Below are 18,605 nucleotides of genomic sequence, written 5' to 3'. Positions count from 1 at the left end.
GGGTAGAGAAACTGGCTCTGTTTGGAGCAAGTTTAGAGGAAGTGGCGAAGGGACTCACAGCTGTTTCACATAAGTAAAGGTTTTGTTCTTTTCCAGGGGTAGACCTAAGTTCAAAGGGGTAAACCTCCAAAGAGACAGATTTGGACTAATGATAATTTTCTAATAATCAGAGTACTCTAAAGGTAGTGTTGTTTTCTTAACAGGTAATGACTTATCTCTTCCTGGAGGTATTAAAACACCAGTTTGAATTCATACTTCAGAAAGATAGTTACACTGCATAGTCTTCATGACCCATCCTCCTTGTGTGCTTAGCATCAATACCCTTGAGGCCCCTGCAATTGAAATGCCTGGAAAACTATATTATACCTTGGGAGCAAAAAGAGTGTCTTCATCTTTTTTCTCTTCCACAACTAATATAAGCCTTACCTATGGAGGTGCTTAATATGTATTTATTGAATTGAACTGGAAAGAAAGACTTTCTGTTGATTAGAGATCCTTTTTTGGAGAACTAATCTTTCTATATAAGTTAATACAGGAAACTGATTTCTATAGTTTCAAGCAAATCCATTATCATGTATTTTTAAATAATGCCAGCTTAAAATACTTCAAAGACTAAAATGATATAAAGCACATGTCAGTCATTCTGTGATGGGCTGTGCCCATCCTCCAGGTTCTGATGAATAAGAATGACTCCTTCATTCTCTTGAGTTCTAGGCAAACATTATTAAAAAAAGAAAGAAAGAAAGAAAGAAAAAGATATGCTTTCCATGAAATCTCCCAATAAGGAATCTATAGGCAAATGAAAAGTGAAATAAAAATAAAAGTTCTATATCCTCAGGTGATTTAACTGTATCGGTGGTTTTATAAAAAGTTGTCCTTATAGTGTTAGATTGAGTGTTAAACCTAGAATGGCCTTTCGAGATCATCTGCCTGAGAAATTCTTACCCAGAGGATAGTGATGGGCTTTAGAGATCTGTGAACTCATTAAAATTCCATACAATTTTTGCATGTTTGCACATAGGCACTTTTCTGGGGAAAGATTCATTTTCCTTAGATTCTCAGAAGTGTCTGGACACTGACAAAGTTTCAGAATTTGTGAGTCCTAATCCATTCCCTTAGAATTAAAGATAGACAAGGAGGCACAGAAATTCTTATGACTTCCTTAAGGTTACCCTGCTGGATACTGATGAACCATGGCTATTCCTACTTCAATGAGGGCCAATAGGCCTTGTTCTAAGCAGCTTTTTGTATTTGCTCATTTAATCCTTTTAACTGTACTTGAAAGTAGCTACACTGATTGTCTTCATTTTACAGGTGAGGAAACCGAAACAGAGAGGTTAGATAATTTGCCCTGAGTCCCATGATGAATGAGTGACAGAGCAGGATTTGGACCCAGGCATTCTGGTTCTAGAGACCGTATCTTTAACAGCTATAGTCCACCACCCCTCACAGAGGATATGCCAGGATGCCATGTAGCCAGTAAACTGTTTCAAGACTTTGTGAGATGGAATTTAGGTTGTAAAAATGGTTCTTGTTTGTTGTAAAATAAATGAAGTGTTTTTAATAAGTTTTTATAGAGTTAAACATATTGAAATATGCTTTTTCCTAGCATGCAATGATGCTGCCTGTTTTGACCCATCATATTCGATACCACCAGTGCCTAATGCATCTGGACAAGTTGATAGGATATACTTTCCAAGATCGTTGTCTGTTACAGGTAAGAATTACTCTCCTGTACATTTATATAATAACAAGATAGGAGTAATTCATCTTGCAGGTTACAAATGGAGCACTGAGAGTCTCTTCTGGGAGATGATGAGGATGTTTAGAAACAAAGCTCTCTCCATTACTCTACTCTTATTGCCACTTTCAAACCCTTTTTCTCACTTCTTTTTTTTTTCTTTTTGATGCTGTCCCTAAAGAAATAGATTAGGGCTTCCCTGGTAGCGCAGTGGTTGAGAGTCCGCCTGCCAGTGCAGGGGACACGGGTTCATGCCCCGGTCCGGGAGGATCCCACATGCTGCAGAGCGGCTGGGCCCGTGAGCCATGGCCGCTGAGCCTGCGCGTCCGGAGCCTGTGCTCCTCAATGGGAGAGGCCACAACAGTGAGAGGCCCGCGTACCGCAAAAAAAAAAAAAAAAAAAAGAGAGACTAAAGCTAAAATTTGCCTGTCAAACCTGACCACTTCTTTCAGCTTTTCCTCCTTTATGGCTCTTCTTTCCAGGTGCTGCATATTCTAATTCCTCTCTGAAAGATGTGGTTTTTTAGGTTTGTTTAGAAGAGCTTGCACCAAAGCTTTGGAAATGTGACACTGGAGGAAATAGGATGGAAAGATCGGGGATTAAAATTTGACTAGATAAACAGATCTCTTTCCTGTTTCATTTGAGGTGATATAAAGATGGTGCTTCTATGCTGAATTTGTTTTTGTTTTTGTTTTTATGCTGAGTTTTTAAGACTGAACTTATTTCACCGAAATTTTAGCTGGCAATGACCCACCCAAGTCATCACTTAAATTTTGGAATGAATCCTGATCATGCCAGGAATTCTTTGTCTAACTGTGGAATTCGGCAACCCAAATATGGAGATAGAAAAGTTCATCACATGCACATGCGGAAAAAAGGTATGTTTGGATTCCACTCCCCTGTTTTGTTCTGTGTCTCCTGTTGTAAATTAAATCCCCACCATCCGGTTCCCTGGTGACTGATTCATTCTCTCTTTCTTTAGTGTTTCCTGACCCATATGTAATAACATTCACTTTGAGCAGAGCATTATGATAAGAGTAAATGAATTTGTGAGAAAATTTCCTTTCTCCCATCAAGTGTTTTAAGTAACTAAGTTGATCAGACTTGCTAGTCAGAGTGGGGTGAGATAGATAATTTTCTTTCTACATGTCATATGATGGTCCCAGAATTCTTCTAACAGTATTTAGTTGTGATTTTTTTTTTTAATAGGAATTAACACCTTAATAAATATTATGTCACGCCTTGGCCAAGATGACCCAACTCCCTCAAGGTAAAGTAGATTTTTTAATAATAAACTTTGTTGAGATATAATTCACATACCATACAATTCCCCCATTTAAAGTGTACAATTCAGTGGTTTTTGGTTTATTCACAAAATGGTGCAACCATGATCACTGTCTAATTTTAGAGCATTTTCATCATCCCGAAAAGAAACCCCATACTCCCCATTTCCCTCAGCCTGCCCAGCCCTGGACATCCACCAGTCTTCTTTTAATCCATGTTCAATATTTATGGATTTACCTATTCTGAACATTTTGTATAAATGGTGTCATACAATATGTGGTCCTTTGTGACTGGTTTATTTTACTTTACATTATGTTTAAAAGATTTATCCATGTTACAGTATATGTCAGTGTTTCTTTTTATTGCCAAATAATATTCCATGGTATAGGTATACCATGTTTTATTTATCTAGTCACCAACTGATGGTCATTTGTTGTTTTTACTTTTTGGTTATTATGAATGCTGTTGCTATGAATATTCGTATACAGGTTTTTGTATGGACATATGTTTTGATTTTTCTTGGGTATATACCTAGGAGTGGAATTTCTGGATGATATGGTAACTCTGTTTCACCTTTCCTTTAAGGAACTGCCAGACTGTTTCCAAAGTGGCTGCACCATTTTATTTTCCCAGCAGCAATATATGTGAAGGTTCTGATTTCTTCACATCTTTCCCAACACTTGTTATGATCTGTCTTTTTGAACCTGCGCTTCCTAGTGGATATGAAATAGTATCTCATTGTGATTTTGTCATATTTCCCTGATGGCTACTGATGTTGAGCATCTTTTCATGTGCTTATGGGCCATTTGTGTATCTTCTCTGGAAAAATATCCAGATCCTTTTCCCATTTTTAATCAGGGTACTTTTTGTTGTTGAGTTACAATCATTTTTTAATGTATTCTAGATACAAGTCCCTTATCAGGTATGTGATTTGTAAAAATCTTTTCTCGTTCTATGGATCATCTTTTCACTCTCTTAGTGAAGCACAAAAGTTTTGATGAATTCCACATAATAGATAAATTTTGTTGCTTTTGTTGCTTCTGCTTTTGGTGTCATGTCTAAGAAACCATTGCCTAGTCTAAAGTCATGAAGACTTACATCTGTTTCTTCTAAGAGCTTTATGGGTTTTTTCCTCTGACATTTAGATCTGTTCTGTTCTGAGTTAATTCTTATATATGGTATGACATAGAGGTCCAGCTGCATTCTTTTGCTTGTGGATATGCAGTTGTCCCAGCACCATTTCTTGAAAAGGCTGATCTTTCCCCACTAAATCATATGGGTTGAAATCACCCTTGACAGTATATTTGAGGGTTTATTTTTGGATTCTTAGTTCATTCCATTGATTTTTATGTCTGTCCTTAAGCCAGTACCACACTGTCTTGATTACTGTAGCTTTGTAATAAGTTTTGAAATCTAGAAATGCAAGATCTCTTCTCTAACTTTCTTTTTTTCAAGACTATTTCGGCTATTCTAGACCTGTTACATTTCCACATGAATTTTTTAGTTACCTTAAGAACTTTTGCAAAGAAGCCAGCTGGGGTTTTGATAGGGATTGTGTTGAGTTTGTGGATCAATTTGTGAATGCTTACCATCTTAATATTAAGTCTTCTGCTTAATATTGTCTTCTGTTCCCTGAACATTAGATGTCTTTATTTTTTCTTTGTTGTCTTTAATTTCTTAGTAATGCTTTTTAGTTTTCAGAGTATACATTTTGTATATCTTTTGTTAAATTTATTCATAAGTATTCTTTTCGATGTTATTATAAATGAAATTATTTTCTTAATCTTTATTTTTGGATTGTTCATTGCAAGCATATAGAAATACAATTGATTTTTGATTATTGATCTTGTATCTTGCAACCTTGATGAGCTCATTTGTTAGCTCCAGTAGTTTTTTAGTGAATTCCTTAAGATTTTCTATATAGATGATCATTTCACTTATAAATAGAGATATTTTTACTATTTCCTTTCCAGTCTGGATGCCTTTCATTTCATTTTCTTAACCTAGTTGCCCTAGCTGGAGTCTCCAGTACAATATCAAATAGAAGTGGTGAGAGAGGATCCTTACCTTCTTCCTAATCTTAAATGGAAAACATTTTTTTACCATTGTGTATGATGTTATCTCATAGGTGCCTTTTATCAGATTGAGGAAGTTCCCTTTTATTCCTAATTTGCTGAATGTTTTTGTCATGAGAGTGTGTTGAACTTTGTCAAATGCTTTTTCTGCATCTATTAAGATGATCATGTGTTTTTTTCATTTATTTTATCCACATGGTGTATTACATTAATTGATTTTGGGGTGTTAAACCAACCTTGCCTTCCTGGGATACATCACACTTGATCATGGTATATAATCCTTTTTATATGCTATGTTTAGTTAGAATTTAGTTTGCTAGTATGCTGTTGAGGATTTTTGGTCTGTAGTTTTCCTTTCCTGTGACGTTTTAGTCTGGTTTCACTATTAGGATAATACTGGCCTCATGTAATGGGTTGGAAAGTTTTATATGTTAGCTTTCCGTATTTTATTTCTTGATTTTAAGTGATACCGTAATATATGAATATTCTCACTTTGTGGCCTGGAACCCCTGAGGAACCTGGGAAGGAAGTAGGCTGCGTCTATACAAACTCATTAACACCCTGGAAAACTGAATGGAAGTAAATGCCAAATGCTGATGGGGCTCTGATGTTGCTCTCAGGAGGCTTATCTCTGTGTGTGAAGCACAGCAGGTTCTATTTTGAAAGCCAGTAGAGGAGGTTGCTTGAGGGCGGCTTGCTTTTTAAAACGGGGCATTGAAGAGTTGAATAGCCAGGTTTGTCCCTCTTGGGATCCAGACTTAGATGGATGAAAGGTAGGTAGAGCAGGGTTGGAAGTGACAGAGTTGAGACACTGCTGCAGCTGGTAACTGGCCTCCACAGTGAGGTAGGTGCCCAGCTGAGCTAGTGTAGCTTCCTTTTCTACCTTTTTCTTCATATATCACTTTTCTTTTCAAATAGACTTGCCTTGACGTTGCTGTCTTTTGAGGTTATCATAAACCAAACTGTCTTTCCTCTTCAATCAAGAGGTAAAAAGAAAGGCAGGACAGAACTTTAAAATTCCAGTTTGAAGATGATCACATGCCACACTACTGTGTTCTGTGAGGGTGTAAGATCAGAAAAGGACTGTCTAATTAGAGGAGCCCTTAATCACACCCTGAGGGATAGCGTGGCCATGGTTTCATTTTACCTTGCTATACTGTGGATTCTCCCGATGACCGGTTCTGTATTTTAATAAGTGAAACCCTTGGTCCCCTGCAGCCCCTTTAGCAAGGCCGCACACACAATAGACACGTCCTTTTCAACGATGAAAGCACAGATTTAAGTGATCTTTGTCTCATCTACCCAACCACAGTTATTGGTATGTAAATTATGTCTTTTGGTAGCATAGTTTAAACCTCATGGTTTATGTTTTCTTACTGTGGCCAAGGGAACTATAGCTGAGAAACTGTGTTCTTTCTGAATTTACCATTTTGAAAATGATACCATTGATAGAGAATACGCAGACGCTCTCTCTTGTCCTTTGACTTCTGCCCTGGCCTCTGCTGCTTGTGCTGAGAGCCTCTTGCAGTAGGTCTGATCTTTCGGCTGATGCAGAGTCGACCCCAAGTTTCTGTTCAGAAAGATCCTCCCAGCCTCGGTGGCCGGGCCGGCTGCTGCTTGGCTGCGGCTGTCCGGTAGCCCCAGCTGTGTCAGTACAGCCCTGGGAGCCATACTGAAGAAACTCAGGCGAATGTAGTCCAACAGACATTTATCCAGTGCCTTTTGAGCTTGAGGCAGTTCGTGGATATTTTACAGGGATCCAGAGGCAAGTAAGACAAAGCCCCCACTCGCCAGGAGGTGTGACTGCCTGGGGTGGGGTAAAAGTGCCGTAAACATAAGTAACTTCATATAAGGAAGACCCTGCTAAGTGCTTCAGTGAAGGTCAGAAACAGAACATACACAGCAGACTGGGGGCTAAGGAGAGCTCTGGTGGTTGTTCACGGATTATAGGTCAGTTATGCACTGTGCACCAGAATAATTGCAATCACTTGAAACGACTTGCCCTCTTCCCTGTTTGTTTCTTTTTTTTTTACATCTTTATTGGAGTATAATTGCTTTACAATGGTGTGTTAGTTTCTGCTTTATAACAAAGCGAATCAGTTATACATATACATATGTTCCCATATCTCTTCCCTCTTGCATCTCCCTCCCTCCCAACCTCCCTATCCCACCCCTCCAGGCGGTCACAAAGCACCGAGCTGATCTCCCTGTGCTATGCAGCTGCTTCCCACTAGCTATCTACCTTACGTTTGGTCCTGTTTGTTTCTTAGTTTGCTCTTACAAAGTGGGATGCAGTAGTCTCTGCTTCTTGGAAGTATAAGTATATCTTTGAAACGAACACTATCCAATTTCAAATGTCAGTGATTATATCTCCTCCCAAGCAAGCTTGCTCAGAATTTCAGACTAGAGAAAGGAAAGAGAGAGCCAACGAGCTAGTAGGTTGTTTGGGGAATCTGCGTCTGGCACTGAAGGTGGAGGAACAAGGCAGGTAGGGGAGCTTGGTGGAATTCTTCCCCCAGCCCCTCTGGGTACCACTCCTCGCTCCTGCCCATCCTGCAGTGCAATTAGTGCCACCTTCTGCCAGGTCTCCCTTCAGGCTGCCTCTCCAGGCTTCATCTTGCTATTTCTGGAGCCTCCTCTCTAGATCTTAGCTGTAACCTGCTTGAAAGCTTTCTGTGACGTCTCGTCACCTACTGAATAAGTCTGAACTTCCCCACCTGGCAGTCTCAGCACCCAGTGATCCAGGCACGTCACTCTCTTCCCTGTGGCTGTCTGCACACCAGTAAGACTGAGGGACTTGATGTGCTGCCAGACGTACCCTCTCCCTTCCCTGAATGCCAGCAGTAATTGTGCCTGTGGAATGCCCTGTGTACCCTGTGACATCCTGCCCAGATCCTGCTGGCATTTGTTTTATTGTGCATGTTCTGGTTCTCCCAGGTATTACAATTGTGTCATAGTCTGATTTTTTTTTTTTTTAACTGTGAGCATTTTGAAGATCTTTTGTCCTACTCTCTTTTTTCTTTTTTCAAATTCTTTTCCTTTTCCAACTAATGCCTTTCACAAAGCAGGGGCTCAGTAAATAAGTCTTAAAGGAAAGAATGCCATTCATGACATTACTTTTATTCTGGGTTATTTACTCGTTGACTAGAAGTAGGGAAATGGGGGCATTAGGAAAAGTCACGGTCAGAGCCATCAAAAGTTTAAATGGCTGGTTACTCTCTTAATCTGATTTGGGATCAGCTAGCGTTTACAAAAAGACATGAAGACTTAAAATTAATAAATAAAAATCTGTCTGCCTATCAAAAACTACAAAATAACTTTTAGGATGGCATCATCTCAAGTGAATATGCAGCCCATAATTTTTTAAAGTGTCACTATTTAACCACGTAAATCTCAGTTGTATAGTTATATTTAACTCATGCACATTACAGTGAAATGTTACCACAGAGAAGGTCTCTGAAGGATTAGGCATTCGGTTCAGCCTTGTACTCCAACATGAGAAACAGCCTGTGAGAAGCACATTCATCATGTAATTAAGATATAAATAAAATGCAATCTCTGCACTGAGGGGGAGAGTATTAATTTTGATGAGGGACTCAGGCAGGGATTCATCTGGAGCTCACATTTTGCTAGACCTTGAGAGATGGGTAGGTTTTCAATGTGTCTCAGTGCACAGGGGAGAGCAGAAGCCTCCAGGGCGGCAAGGAGCTTGGCCTGAACAGAGGCACTGAGTATTTTAGGGGATGCCCTTTTCAGAGAGGACCAGGCAGTTTTGGAACAGGACCCTGTGCATAGGTGGGAGAGGATAGCAGTGGACAGTGAGACTGAAAAGATAGGTTAGGCCTATTTTGAAGGACTTTAGATGCAAGGTTAAATTTCGAATTCGGAGTTTGGACCATGGGAAGCTAGAACATTGTACCAAAGCTGATTTTTCAGTGTCCTAACTCTCTCGAAGAATGCATTCTCCTTTCTCTCGTCCACCTGATAGTGGTGTGGAAAGAGTCCCAATTGTTAGGGTGATGTCTCCTTGCTTTAAATCTGACTCCCAGGGGGAAGGAAGCACCAGGGTGGGAAGCCTGAGACACGTAGTATGAGGGGACACTCCCTCCCCTTCCCACCAGGCAGCCCCTGTACCTCCAGCTACGATGGCCGTCAGTGTTCTTGATTATGAGGAATAAGGTAGGGTGCTTTGATTACTAAAGGAGCTAACCCTCCGTATCCTTTTCTTTGAGAAGAGAGGGAGGAAATATAAATGTGTGCTATTTTAAGTGATCTTTTTAATTCTGTAGGATTAATCACAACGAACGGTTGGAGTTCCTGGGTGATGCTGTTGTTGAATTTCTGACCAGGTAAGTAGGCTTTTCTGCCATTCCCCAACAATTGCATTTTATAGGTAACATACTTAATACATACCTTCTTTGTAATTAGCCAAATAAGGCCTTGAAACACCATGTTTTTGGTCTCCTCTGTAGAGCTTAAAAGCTACATGTCTGTGGCTCTTGCACTCACTGATGCTCTAATGAGCAAGATTACAGGATGAAAGGCTACTGTCTGTGTCCTGTCAAGTTTATGTTCAAGTTGCTACAGCCAGAAGAGATCAGCTTGTCTCGGTCTAGATGCTTCAGAGCTTCTATTCAATTTGTAGCGAAAGGGATGATATTTTAAAATGTCATTTCATTTTCTAGGATTTGTCTTTGATCCCTTTCTCACTCTTCCTGAACTCAAGGGAAGTAAAGTTTACAAGAATTTTAATAACTAGATTTTGGGGTGTGTGTGTGTGTGTGTGTGTGTGTGTGTGTGTGTGTGTGTGTACGTGTTTCTGTATGTTTTCTCTGCAGAAATATTTTAGGGTCCTTAATTTGGAGGTAGGGGTAGGAAAGTACATTTTGTTTTTTCATTACTCATAAAATTTCCCTTTTAAAGGGAGATAACACATGTTTCTCTTGGAACTGTCTTGAGCTATTTTTATTCTCTTTAGGTCATTTCTTTTCCCGGAAGGACATAATGAGGCAAAGGTGCTGTTTTCTAAGCTTGTTCTCACTGGACACAGTAGGACTAGACAAGCTCAGCTGCCCCGATCAACAGTGGGTCTGAGACACCAGTGTGAGAGTTAGGGGAGCGCAGTTAGTGTCATGGTCTGAACGGGTCTTCCATCAGCCTTCTTCCTAATTCCCTTACTTTCCTGATCAACAGCGCCGGTTCTGTGTGCCACTCGTGTTCCTGTTCCTGTCCCTGTCTGTACTTGTGAAGAACGTGCCACACAGCTGCCCTGCTCAGAGCTCCCAGGCTCCTCTTCAGGGGCCCTCATAACCCAACCCAAGCAAAGCCCTCTGTTTCCAGGCTCAATTTTCATGTATTGGATAGGTTTGCTCTCAGCAGTGTATGAATGTTTGTTCAGGTCTTTGTTGTTATCATATTTCAGAGAAATCTTTTTACAGAAGTCAATGTGAACGTATGAGTGAATGGTGGTGTTTGAGTTTTAGCACATTCAGATATACCGTGCATACTGTTTAACTTTCAAAGACCCTACAGTTTAGTTCACTTCAGCTGGTATGTATTGCCCAGATGTTATGTGTCAGGCCTGTTTTTTGGACTCAGAACCACAGACAGAATATTGTGATACATGTTTACTTATATGCTTCTTTTTTTTTTGGCAGTGTCCATTTGTACTATTTGTTTCCTAGTCTAGAAGAGGGAGGATTAGCAACCTATCGGACTGCCATCGTTCAGAACCAGCACCTTGCCATGCTAGCAAAGGTACGTCAGGTATCTGAAGCAGTCCATGCATAATTTTGCATTTGAATAAGTAACCCTTTAGGGTGCATTAAGGGTTTAATATTTTATAGACGAGGAAGGACTTTTTTGTTTGGGTTTTAAGGATTCAGCCTTATTAGTTCTGTTACCTTAGTGAGTTTCACCAGCAGCCAGTGAACTCCACAGTGAGGTAACTTGATAAGAGAAGAGGAAAAATTTGACAGGTGTGCGTGTACAGAGTTAAACATTTGGGGAAAGGAACATGAGAACAGAGTAAAAGAAATGAAACATTTCGTATTTTCCCTTTGTGTAATATTTCTGTATTATAATTGTTTTTAATTTACTTTAACAAGCAGAATTATAGCTTTGAATAGAATACTCCAGGCCATTTGTATCCACAGGGGATGCTTTACAGATCTTTGAGAATTCCCCCCAAATCACAAATCCTATTAATTAAGATTTAGGTTTTAGGCTGTTCAGCTAGCCACGTTGACTTAGCTGAGTGACTAGCAGAAACTTTTCTTGATATAGATTCATGGTAGGCATGTTTCTTACATTATCTCATTCGATCTTCCTGTCTCTGTACAGTGTCTTTTTTTTAAATTAATTTTTATTGGTGTATAGTTGCTTTACAATGTTGTGTTAGTTTCTTGCACTGTCTTATCATAAATCATAACGGATAGGACATGGGCACTTGCCTGGGCCGTCAGAATACCCACAGGGGGACCATGGACAAATTGTTATTCTCTTTGCCAAGCCTCTGCTTTCTCATCTATAGAATGGAGATGGCATTAGCATCTACTCCACAGGGTGGTTGTGAGAATTAAATGAGATTATCATTTGAGTTTTAATGATTCCACTTGTAAAGTGCTTGGTGCAATGCCTGTTCATAGTAATCACATAAACATATGAATAAACTAGTAGGAGTTAGTTGTTTTTATTGCTGCTGCCGCTTATAAATTACATTTATAAATCATTATATTTTATAGGCCTGTGGGTTTAGTCAGTAGTAAGGGGAACGGTGGCTGTTAAATTCCCAAACAGTAGTGATCCATTAGAAAAGCTTTTGTGAATTTTCCTTGATTTTTGCCTTAAGTAGTTTTATTTTTCTTCATTTTGATATAAATGTTGAAATCTGGTAAAAAAGACTAGATAAAACCCATTCTAGTTTTATGACTGATTTTTTTTAAAACATTTATTTATTTTATTTATTTATTTTATTCCGGCTGCATCAGGTCTTAGTTGTGGCACTCGGGGTCTTCGTTGCAGCGTGCGAGCTCTTTGTTGTGGTGCACGGATTTTCTCTCCCTAGTTGTGGCGCGTGGGCTCCAGGGCACGTTGGGCTCTGTAGTTTGCAGCACGCAGGCTCTTTCATTGAGGCGTGCTAGCTCAGTAGTTATGGCACACAGGCTTAGTTGCCCTGAGGCACGTGGGATCTTAGTTCCCCGACCAGGGATTGAACCCGCGTCCCCTGCATTGGAAGGCAGATTCTTTACCACTGGACCACCAGGGAAGTCCCTGACTTCTTAATTTGATCTTGCCAAGGTATTAATTACATCTAAAATGTGGTTACTTTTATCCCACAGTTTTCGTGTTAGCAAGAGTGCATTGCTTTATCATATATAACATCCTCATCATAGCTATGTTGGTAGGCTTTGACCTAGCTTCAGTGGCATTTGAGAATATAGACAGTGATGCCTTCAGGAAAAACTATAGGCAACAGGTATGCTAACTTGGTTTTAGCCTTACAGTGAATGAAATTCCACAATCTATATAAAACTGCTTCAATGTTTAGTTGATTTAATTGTCAAGATGCTTCCTGATAGTTCATGTAAGTGTCCATTGGAAATACCTTTAATAAGTAGATTGTCAGCACGCTCCCCCCACCTCGCCATTGTTTTCTTTTCAGTTTCAGATATAATAGAATTGCATAATTGTTTTTCAAACAATTGTAGGGAGGATATTTACAAAGTGTGGGAAATTACCATAGTATGAACATGGATGCTGTTACATAACACAGTGGGTGCTGTACAAAGCCATGAGTTATGATGGGGGTGGCCAGTTTCTCCCTTCAGGGATTTCTGTGTGATCTTCCTCTACCCCAAACCCTGACATTCCCATAGCACTCAACACCCATCTCCTCCAGCAGTAGGCAGTGGTGGTCTTACCCTTCTTCTGTCTAGACCAGTGGTTCTTAACCATTTGGAAGGAGGGACTTGGTGGAGGAGTATTGCTGACTCTGAGAAGGTAATGAAGGTAATGAAAGCTCTAGGTCAGCGCTCCAGACATTTTAACACATGCACAGTGGAGCACCACTCTCCTTTTTAAAATTTCCACTAATGCCTTCATGAAAAAATAAGGATATAGAGGAGGTATTATGAGAAGTTGGAAAATTCATAGCATTCCAGAATAGTTGTTTATAATATAAAATATGGCTTGCACTCTACTCTCAAGCACGGCTCCAGAGATAGCAAACAATTGGATTTTCCCAGTGAAGTTGTGAAACAAGTGAAATTTACATATTCTACTATAAACTCTTGCACTTGGGGATCAATTTTTTAAAAAGAGGTGGTTTCTGCTGTTGCATTTGTGGTAGTCAAAACTCTCATTTGAGTTTATAATACACTCATGAATTCCTAGGAATACAAAATACTGATAGCATATATGTCCCATTTTTATTGTCCCTTTTTCCAATGTAAACAGATATGGGTATTTTTAACGTACATATCAAGACATACAAAATCTGAGTCTCTTTTATCTGAGAGCTGATGAGATTCATATTGTCCTCGGTTGTTCATTGACTTGCGACTTGTTCCATATTACGCGGCATGTTATTGCTTAGTAAGTATTTATTGAACTGAATTACATGGTAATAGAAACAGATTTATTGCATGCTTATGCAATGTCTGTATCTTTCTCCTTTTATGGCATGAATTATGATTTCCATTTATTCAATCTCAGGAGTTTTATAAAAAACCATACTGTGTCTAGTTCTAAAAGGACTTGATTTGTACATTGTAATACAATAGGATAAGAAATAAGTAGCTACTGAACTCAAAGAGAAAATATGGGTAAGACAGTAAATGAAGGCGGAAGTAAAGTTAGTGTGCACAGATATATTCATTAAGTCCTAAACAATTTCTAGAACTGGGCCATACATTTGTCTCTAAACTTGTCTGAGGCCCAATAAAAAAAGAAAATATAATTCATTATAAACCATATTCCCAGAGCCCTTAAGATAGTTCCAACCCATTGCTTAGATCTCACTGAGACTTTAGAAGGATAAGTGTGGAAACCTCAAAAAGCAGACGTAAGTGCAAAGCTATATGGCTCCCCAAATCCTTGTCAAATAAAAAAAAAGATTTAGAGATATAAGACATTTTGAAGTCTTCTGAGGGTCCCCATTTACTCTACCACATAAAAATCTCTTCATATGGTACAAACACCATCAGTACCACATAACTCTGGAATCCTAGAGGTTAACTTTGGGTTGGGTTTGTATCTCCCTAGACGTATTGGATGAACCCAAGGGTATGGTCTTGAAACAGAGTCTTATTCCAGCTTAAGCTAGTCCTTTTTCTGAACCTGGAATTGGACAGCTCAGATCTGATCAGTTCTGAACCAAATTGAACCATCAGAGTTCATAGAAGCTTGTTTGGGGAAAAGTCGAGGTTTGTCAGTGCTAAGCCATATGTAAGGACTCGTAGGGAAGGGTGACTAAATTTTCACATAAGGCCAATTAAATTGTAACCATACCCCTAGGAGATGCTGAGTTATTACAGTTACAATACGATTTTGTCGATTTTTTTCTTACTTTCTGTCATTTTGAATTTTGTAGAAACTTGAACTGGATCGATTTATGCTTTATGCTCATGGACCTGACCTTTGTAGAGAATCAGACCTTCGACATGCCATGGCTAATTGTTTTGAAGCATTAATAGGTAATTTCTCACTTATAGTCTAATTTCCTGCATGTCTACAATGTCTGGAGGGCACATAAAATTCAGTGTGGAGACTTGGGACAAAATTACTTGTTCCCAAAGCATGTGAGGTCCCCAGTATAATACCCACCTCCTTATACTATAGTTATTGTAGTTCCTCCAGAGCAGCAGTCATGCTTTCTTTTCTTGAAATCCTTGTACCATGTCATGTACATGCTTAGTATATACTGAACTGAAGTGCAGTGAATTAATATGGGGATGGATTACTTGCCAGATTTGATTCAGGATCACATACATAAATCAGTTGCTGGTGAGGCCCTAATACTGTTTTTGATCACATTTTAAACTATTCATAGGATTTTCTGATTTAAACATCTTGAAGACACCACATATTTAAAATCCCAGGGCTTGAGTCTCTATAACTATCGTTTATTCACTTGAAGCAAGACTGATGCAGACACTTTACTTCCTCACTCAGGCTTTTTACTTCCTCAGTTTCTTTTTTACTGTAACTAGAATATAATTAGCTGTTTGTACAGGAAAATTATGACGAGTTAATTAGCTGGTGATTGCAAGTATGCTTTACAATGAAACGTTTCAGTAGATTGACAATTCCTTGATTTTTTAAGGTAAACGATTGAGTGCATTTTTCAAAGGGCTTTGTACTTCCTTATCAATTTTGCCCTCTTTCTTTGAAAATGAATATAAAAGCTTCCCATTGTAGTTCCATGCTGATGATGGTAGCAAGAGAATGTTTAATAATTATCCACAGTCTTTTCACAGGTATGTCTGTTTTGCACAAATATGTCTATTTTCAGAGGGTTTGTCACGTGGAGTGACTGTGCTCTGTAGACATAATACTTTTGACAGTTAATGTTACAGTTGACCCCATAGCCTGGCACACATGATTCAGTTCCCTTTTGTATCATTTATTGGCTCTGTATCTTTGCCAAGTTATTGAATCTCTTTGAGGCTCAGTTTCCCCATCTATGACATGGAGATAGTATCACTTACCTCACAGAGTTGTAACGATCTTAGTATCTGATCCTGGTTGCATCAAATCCAGAGCAAAGTTCCATTTCCTTTAACCCTCCCCAAAATCACCTACTATGGGCCCCAGTCCTGTAAATCTTTTCTAATACCCTCTTACTAAGGTGCCCTTGAAGGTGAAGATAAGAATGTGAAAATGCTTTGTACAGGGCCTAGGGCATGAGTGACCCCCACAAACCCCTACTACTACTACTACTGTCATCATCATCATCATTATTATTGTTATTATTATCATTATTACTATAACTATTGATAAATAATAAATGTATTTAGTCATCAAAAGCCCTGGTGACTAAGTATCTGAATATTTTATGTGGAAAATAGCCTTTCTGAAGACAGATGTAAAAAATATGATTTTAAGAACTAGCCTACTCCAGTTATTTGGTACCCAGTTAAGATGTTACTATAGTACTTACTGGTTATGATGAATGGTAAACATGTGTACAGTGCTTAGTTATTTCAAAAAATTTTTAATAATTATTTCTAATTAAAGGTAAAGGTTATCCTGATTTTTATTTGCAGAAGCCTTAATTGATCTGAGCTCAAATTTTATCTATGGTCTGAAATATAAACTATAAATATAGAAAATAAAACATAACATTTTCATAAAGTTAAGTATTTGTGCATAGTTCCCTTAGTCACTAATGGTTCATACCCATATCCTTCATGATAGTTCATAGTTGGCCTCTTTTTCTTACAAAATAAGGTTTATGTTTTAGTAAATTGAATTTCGTATTTCAGTCTAACTTATAACACAAAGCATAGCTAAAAGAGGGAAAATGCTACCTTTAAAACAATTGCTTCTGGGCTTCCCTGGTGGCGCAGTGGTTTGGAGTTTGCCTGCCGATGCAAGGGACATGGGTTCATGCCCCGGTCCGGGAAGATCCCACATGCTGCGGAGTGGCTGGGCCTGAGAGCCATGGCCGCTGAGCCTGCGCGTCCGGAGCCTGTGCTCCGCAATGGGAGAGGCCGCAACAGTGAGAGGCCCGCGTACCGCAAAAACAAAACAAAACAAAAAAAACAATTGCTTCTGATCTTGTCAAATTTTTCTGTGAGTGGGTTTTGGCTTGCCCTTTTGCTTTTTTATGGAGATATGTAATTTTCTCTGAATATTAATGCAGCCTTCCTTTTGGCATTCTCTTCCTTTTATCTAGGAGCTGTTTACTTGGAGGGAAGCCTGGAGGAAGCCAAACAGTTATTTGGACGCTTACTCTTTAATGATCCGGTATTTATCTCGATTCATTTGATTTTTCTCAGTTATATATCATTACAGAAGATTTTATATCAATTAGTCTTTGTATTTTAAAGAGCGTGTAAGAGAAACAAAAACCCCAAATCTACCATAGATGGTAGATTTCAAGCACTTCAGAAATAGCTTAGGGCTTCCCTGGTGGTGCAGTGGTTGAGAGTCCGCCTGCTGATGCAGGGGACACGGGTTCGTGCCCCGGTCCGGGAAGATCCCACATGTCGCAGAGCGGCTGGGCCTGTGAGCCATGGCCGCTGGGCCTGCGCGTCCGGAGCCTGTGTTCCGCAATGGGAGAGGCCACAACAGTAAGAGGTCCGCGTACCGCAAAAAAAAAAAAAAAAAAAAAAAAAAACTTATTCAACTCTGTCACAGATGGGAAAGTTCTGTGGACATTTACACTAGTTTGGCTTCTACCTGAAACCCCATCTTTCCTCAGGTCACTTTTAAGTTAAATATGAATACAAATAAGGTAGGACTTTGCTTTATTTTGAAGTAGCTTGAAATTAATTATGATTTTATATTTTATAATCATTGGGTACCTACCCCATGCAGGCTTAGTTGAAGCTATAGACTTTTGGCTTTTCTGTTTATGATTTGTTTTTATGTAAGTTATGTAGACTAGATAAATGTATATTTATTTTAGAAAGTCAGTTCATAGGGAGTTTCTGATAGGGCTATGAATAAAGAATATGGAAGTACTTTTTTTTTTTTAAAGCAAATTATAGCTCAAGAAGAAATGATAGATTCTAAAATAATTCCTGTTGTTACTAAAGTATTAAGCCATTAATATTGCCAGGGCTACCTTTTTAATCCTGCATGTAATAGAGCATACTGGCTGCTTTTTGTACCCAAACAAGTCAATTTAACATTTAAAGGGAGAGGCAACTCTGTATTCCCTATTGAAATGTCATTATAATTGAATGAAATAGCCCTCATGGAGCAGTAAAGAACATAGGAAGCCAGGGTTTTAAGCCTTTGTGAAACCTTCAATGTAAGTGGCTGTCAGATGTTATTACTGTATTCCTAGGATAGTTTAAAAAAAAAAAAGAATCAATAGTTTTGAAAAATGGGGCCTGGATGATGCTCATATCTGAGGATTTGATCTTCTTTTACCTGTTTTTATAGAGATAGGTGGTGATTTTATACGTGTGAATTTCCTCCCGGTGGGAGCATTATCTGCAGGTGTTCCATGTCCCCCATTTTGTCCTACAACCTATAAACAAGTGTGCATCTCGATTTGTATCTGTAGCAGATGTATTTTAAGTCTTTTTCTCAAAACTTAAAATAACTTTGTTCTGGCCTTTATCTTTTGTTGGCAGTTTCAGCAACCTCTTTACTTTGTTTGCTCCTCCAGCCTTGCCTCTGTGTGCCCCCTCACCCCTTGAACCTATCCTCCACCTACTCCTGCCCCTGTCCTCCCATCTTACCTGCATCCCCCATCCACTCTGTGTTCCCGTTTTCCTGAATTATATGCAGCTTTATACCTGGTAGTCTTAACTGCATCAGTTTTGTTT

The 18,605-nt window shown here is 39.0% G+C and overlaps 1 protein-coding gene across 13 annotated transcripts in view; it reads left to right on the top strand.

Moving 5' to 3' along the window:
- The window catches only part of DROSHA (drosha ribonuclease III), a 139,369-nt gene that overhangs the window by 74,569 nt on the left and 46,195 nt on the right, over window positions 1–18,605 (top strand). For all 13 annotated transcript variants that reach the window (XM_067730452.1, XM_067730449.1, XM_067730448.1 and 10 more), the window contains 7 exons: window positions 1,610–1,717; window positions 2,481–2,619; window positions 2,951–3,011; window positions 9,390–9,449; window positions 10,758–10,857; window positions 14,693–14,795; window positions 17,000–17,070. In XM_067730452.1, coding sequence (XP_067586553.1) covers window positions 1,610–1,717; window positions 2,481–2,619; window positions 2,951–3,011; window positions 9,390–9,449; window positions 10,758–10,857; window positions 14,693–14,795; window positions 17,000–17,070 — 642 coding nt within the window. The remainder of the gene's footprint in view (window positions 1–1,609; window positions 1,718–2,480; window positions 2,620–2,950; window positions 3,012–9,389; window positions 9,450–10,757; window positions 10,858–14,692; window positions 14,796–16,999; window positions 17,071–18,605) is intronic.

The sequence above is a fragment of the Pseudorca crassidens genome, chromosome 3 (assembly GCF_039906515.1).
Source record: "Pseudorca crassidens isolate mPseCra1 chromosome 3, mPseCra1.hap1, whole genome shotgun sequence".
In the NCBI taxonomy this organism is placed as follows: Eukaryota; Metazoa; Chordata; class Mammalia; order Artiodactyla; family Delphinidae; genus Pseudorca; species Pseudorca crassidens.
The sequence above is the reverse complement of the archived record's forward strand: the minus strand, read 5'-3'. Positions and strand labels throughout refer to the sequence as shown.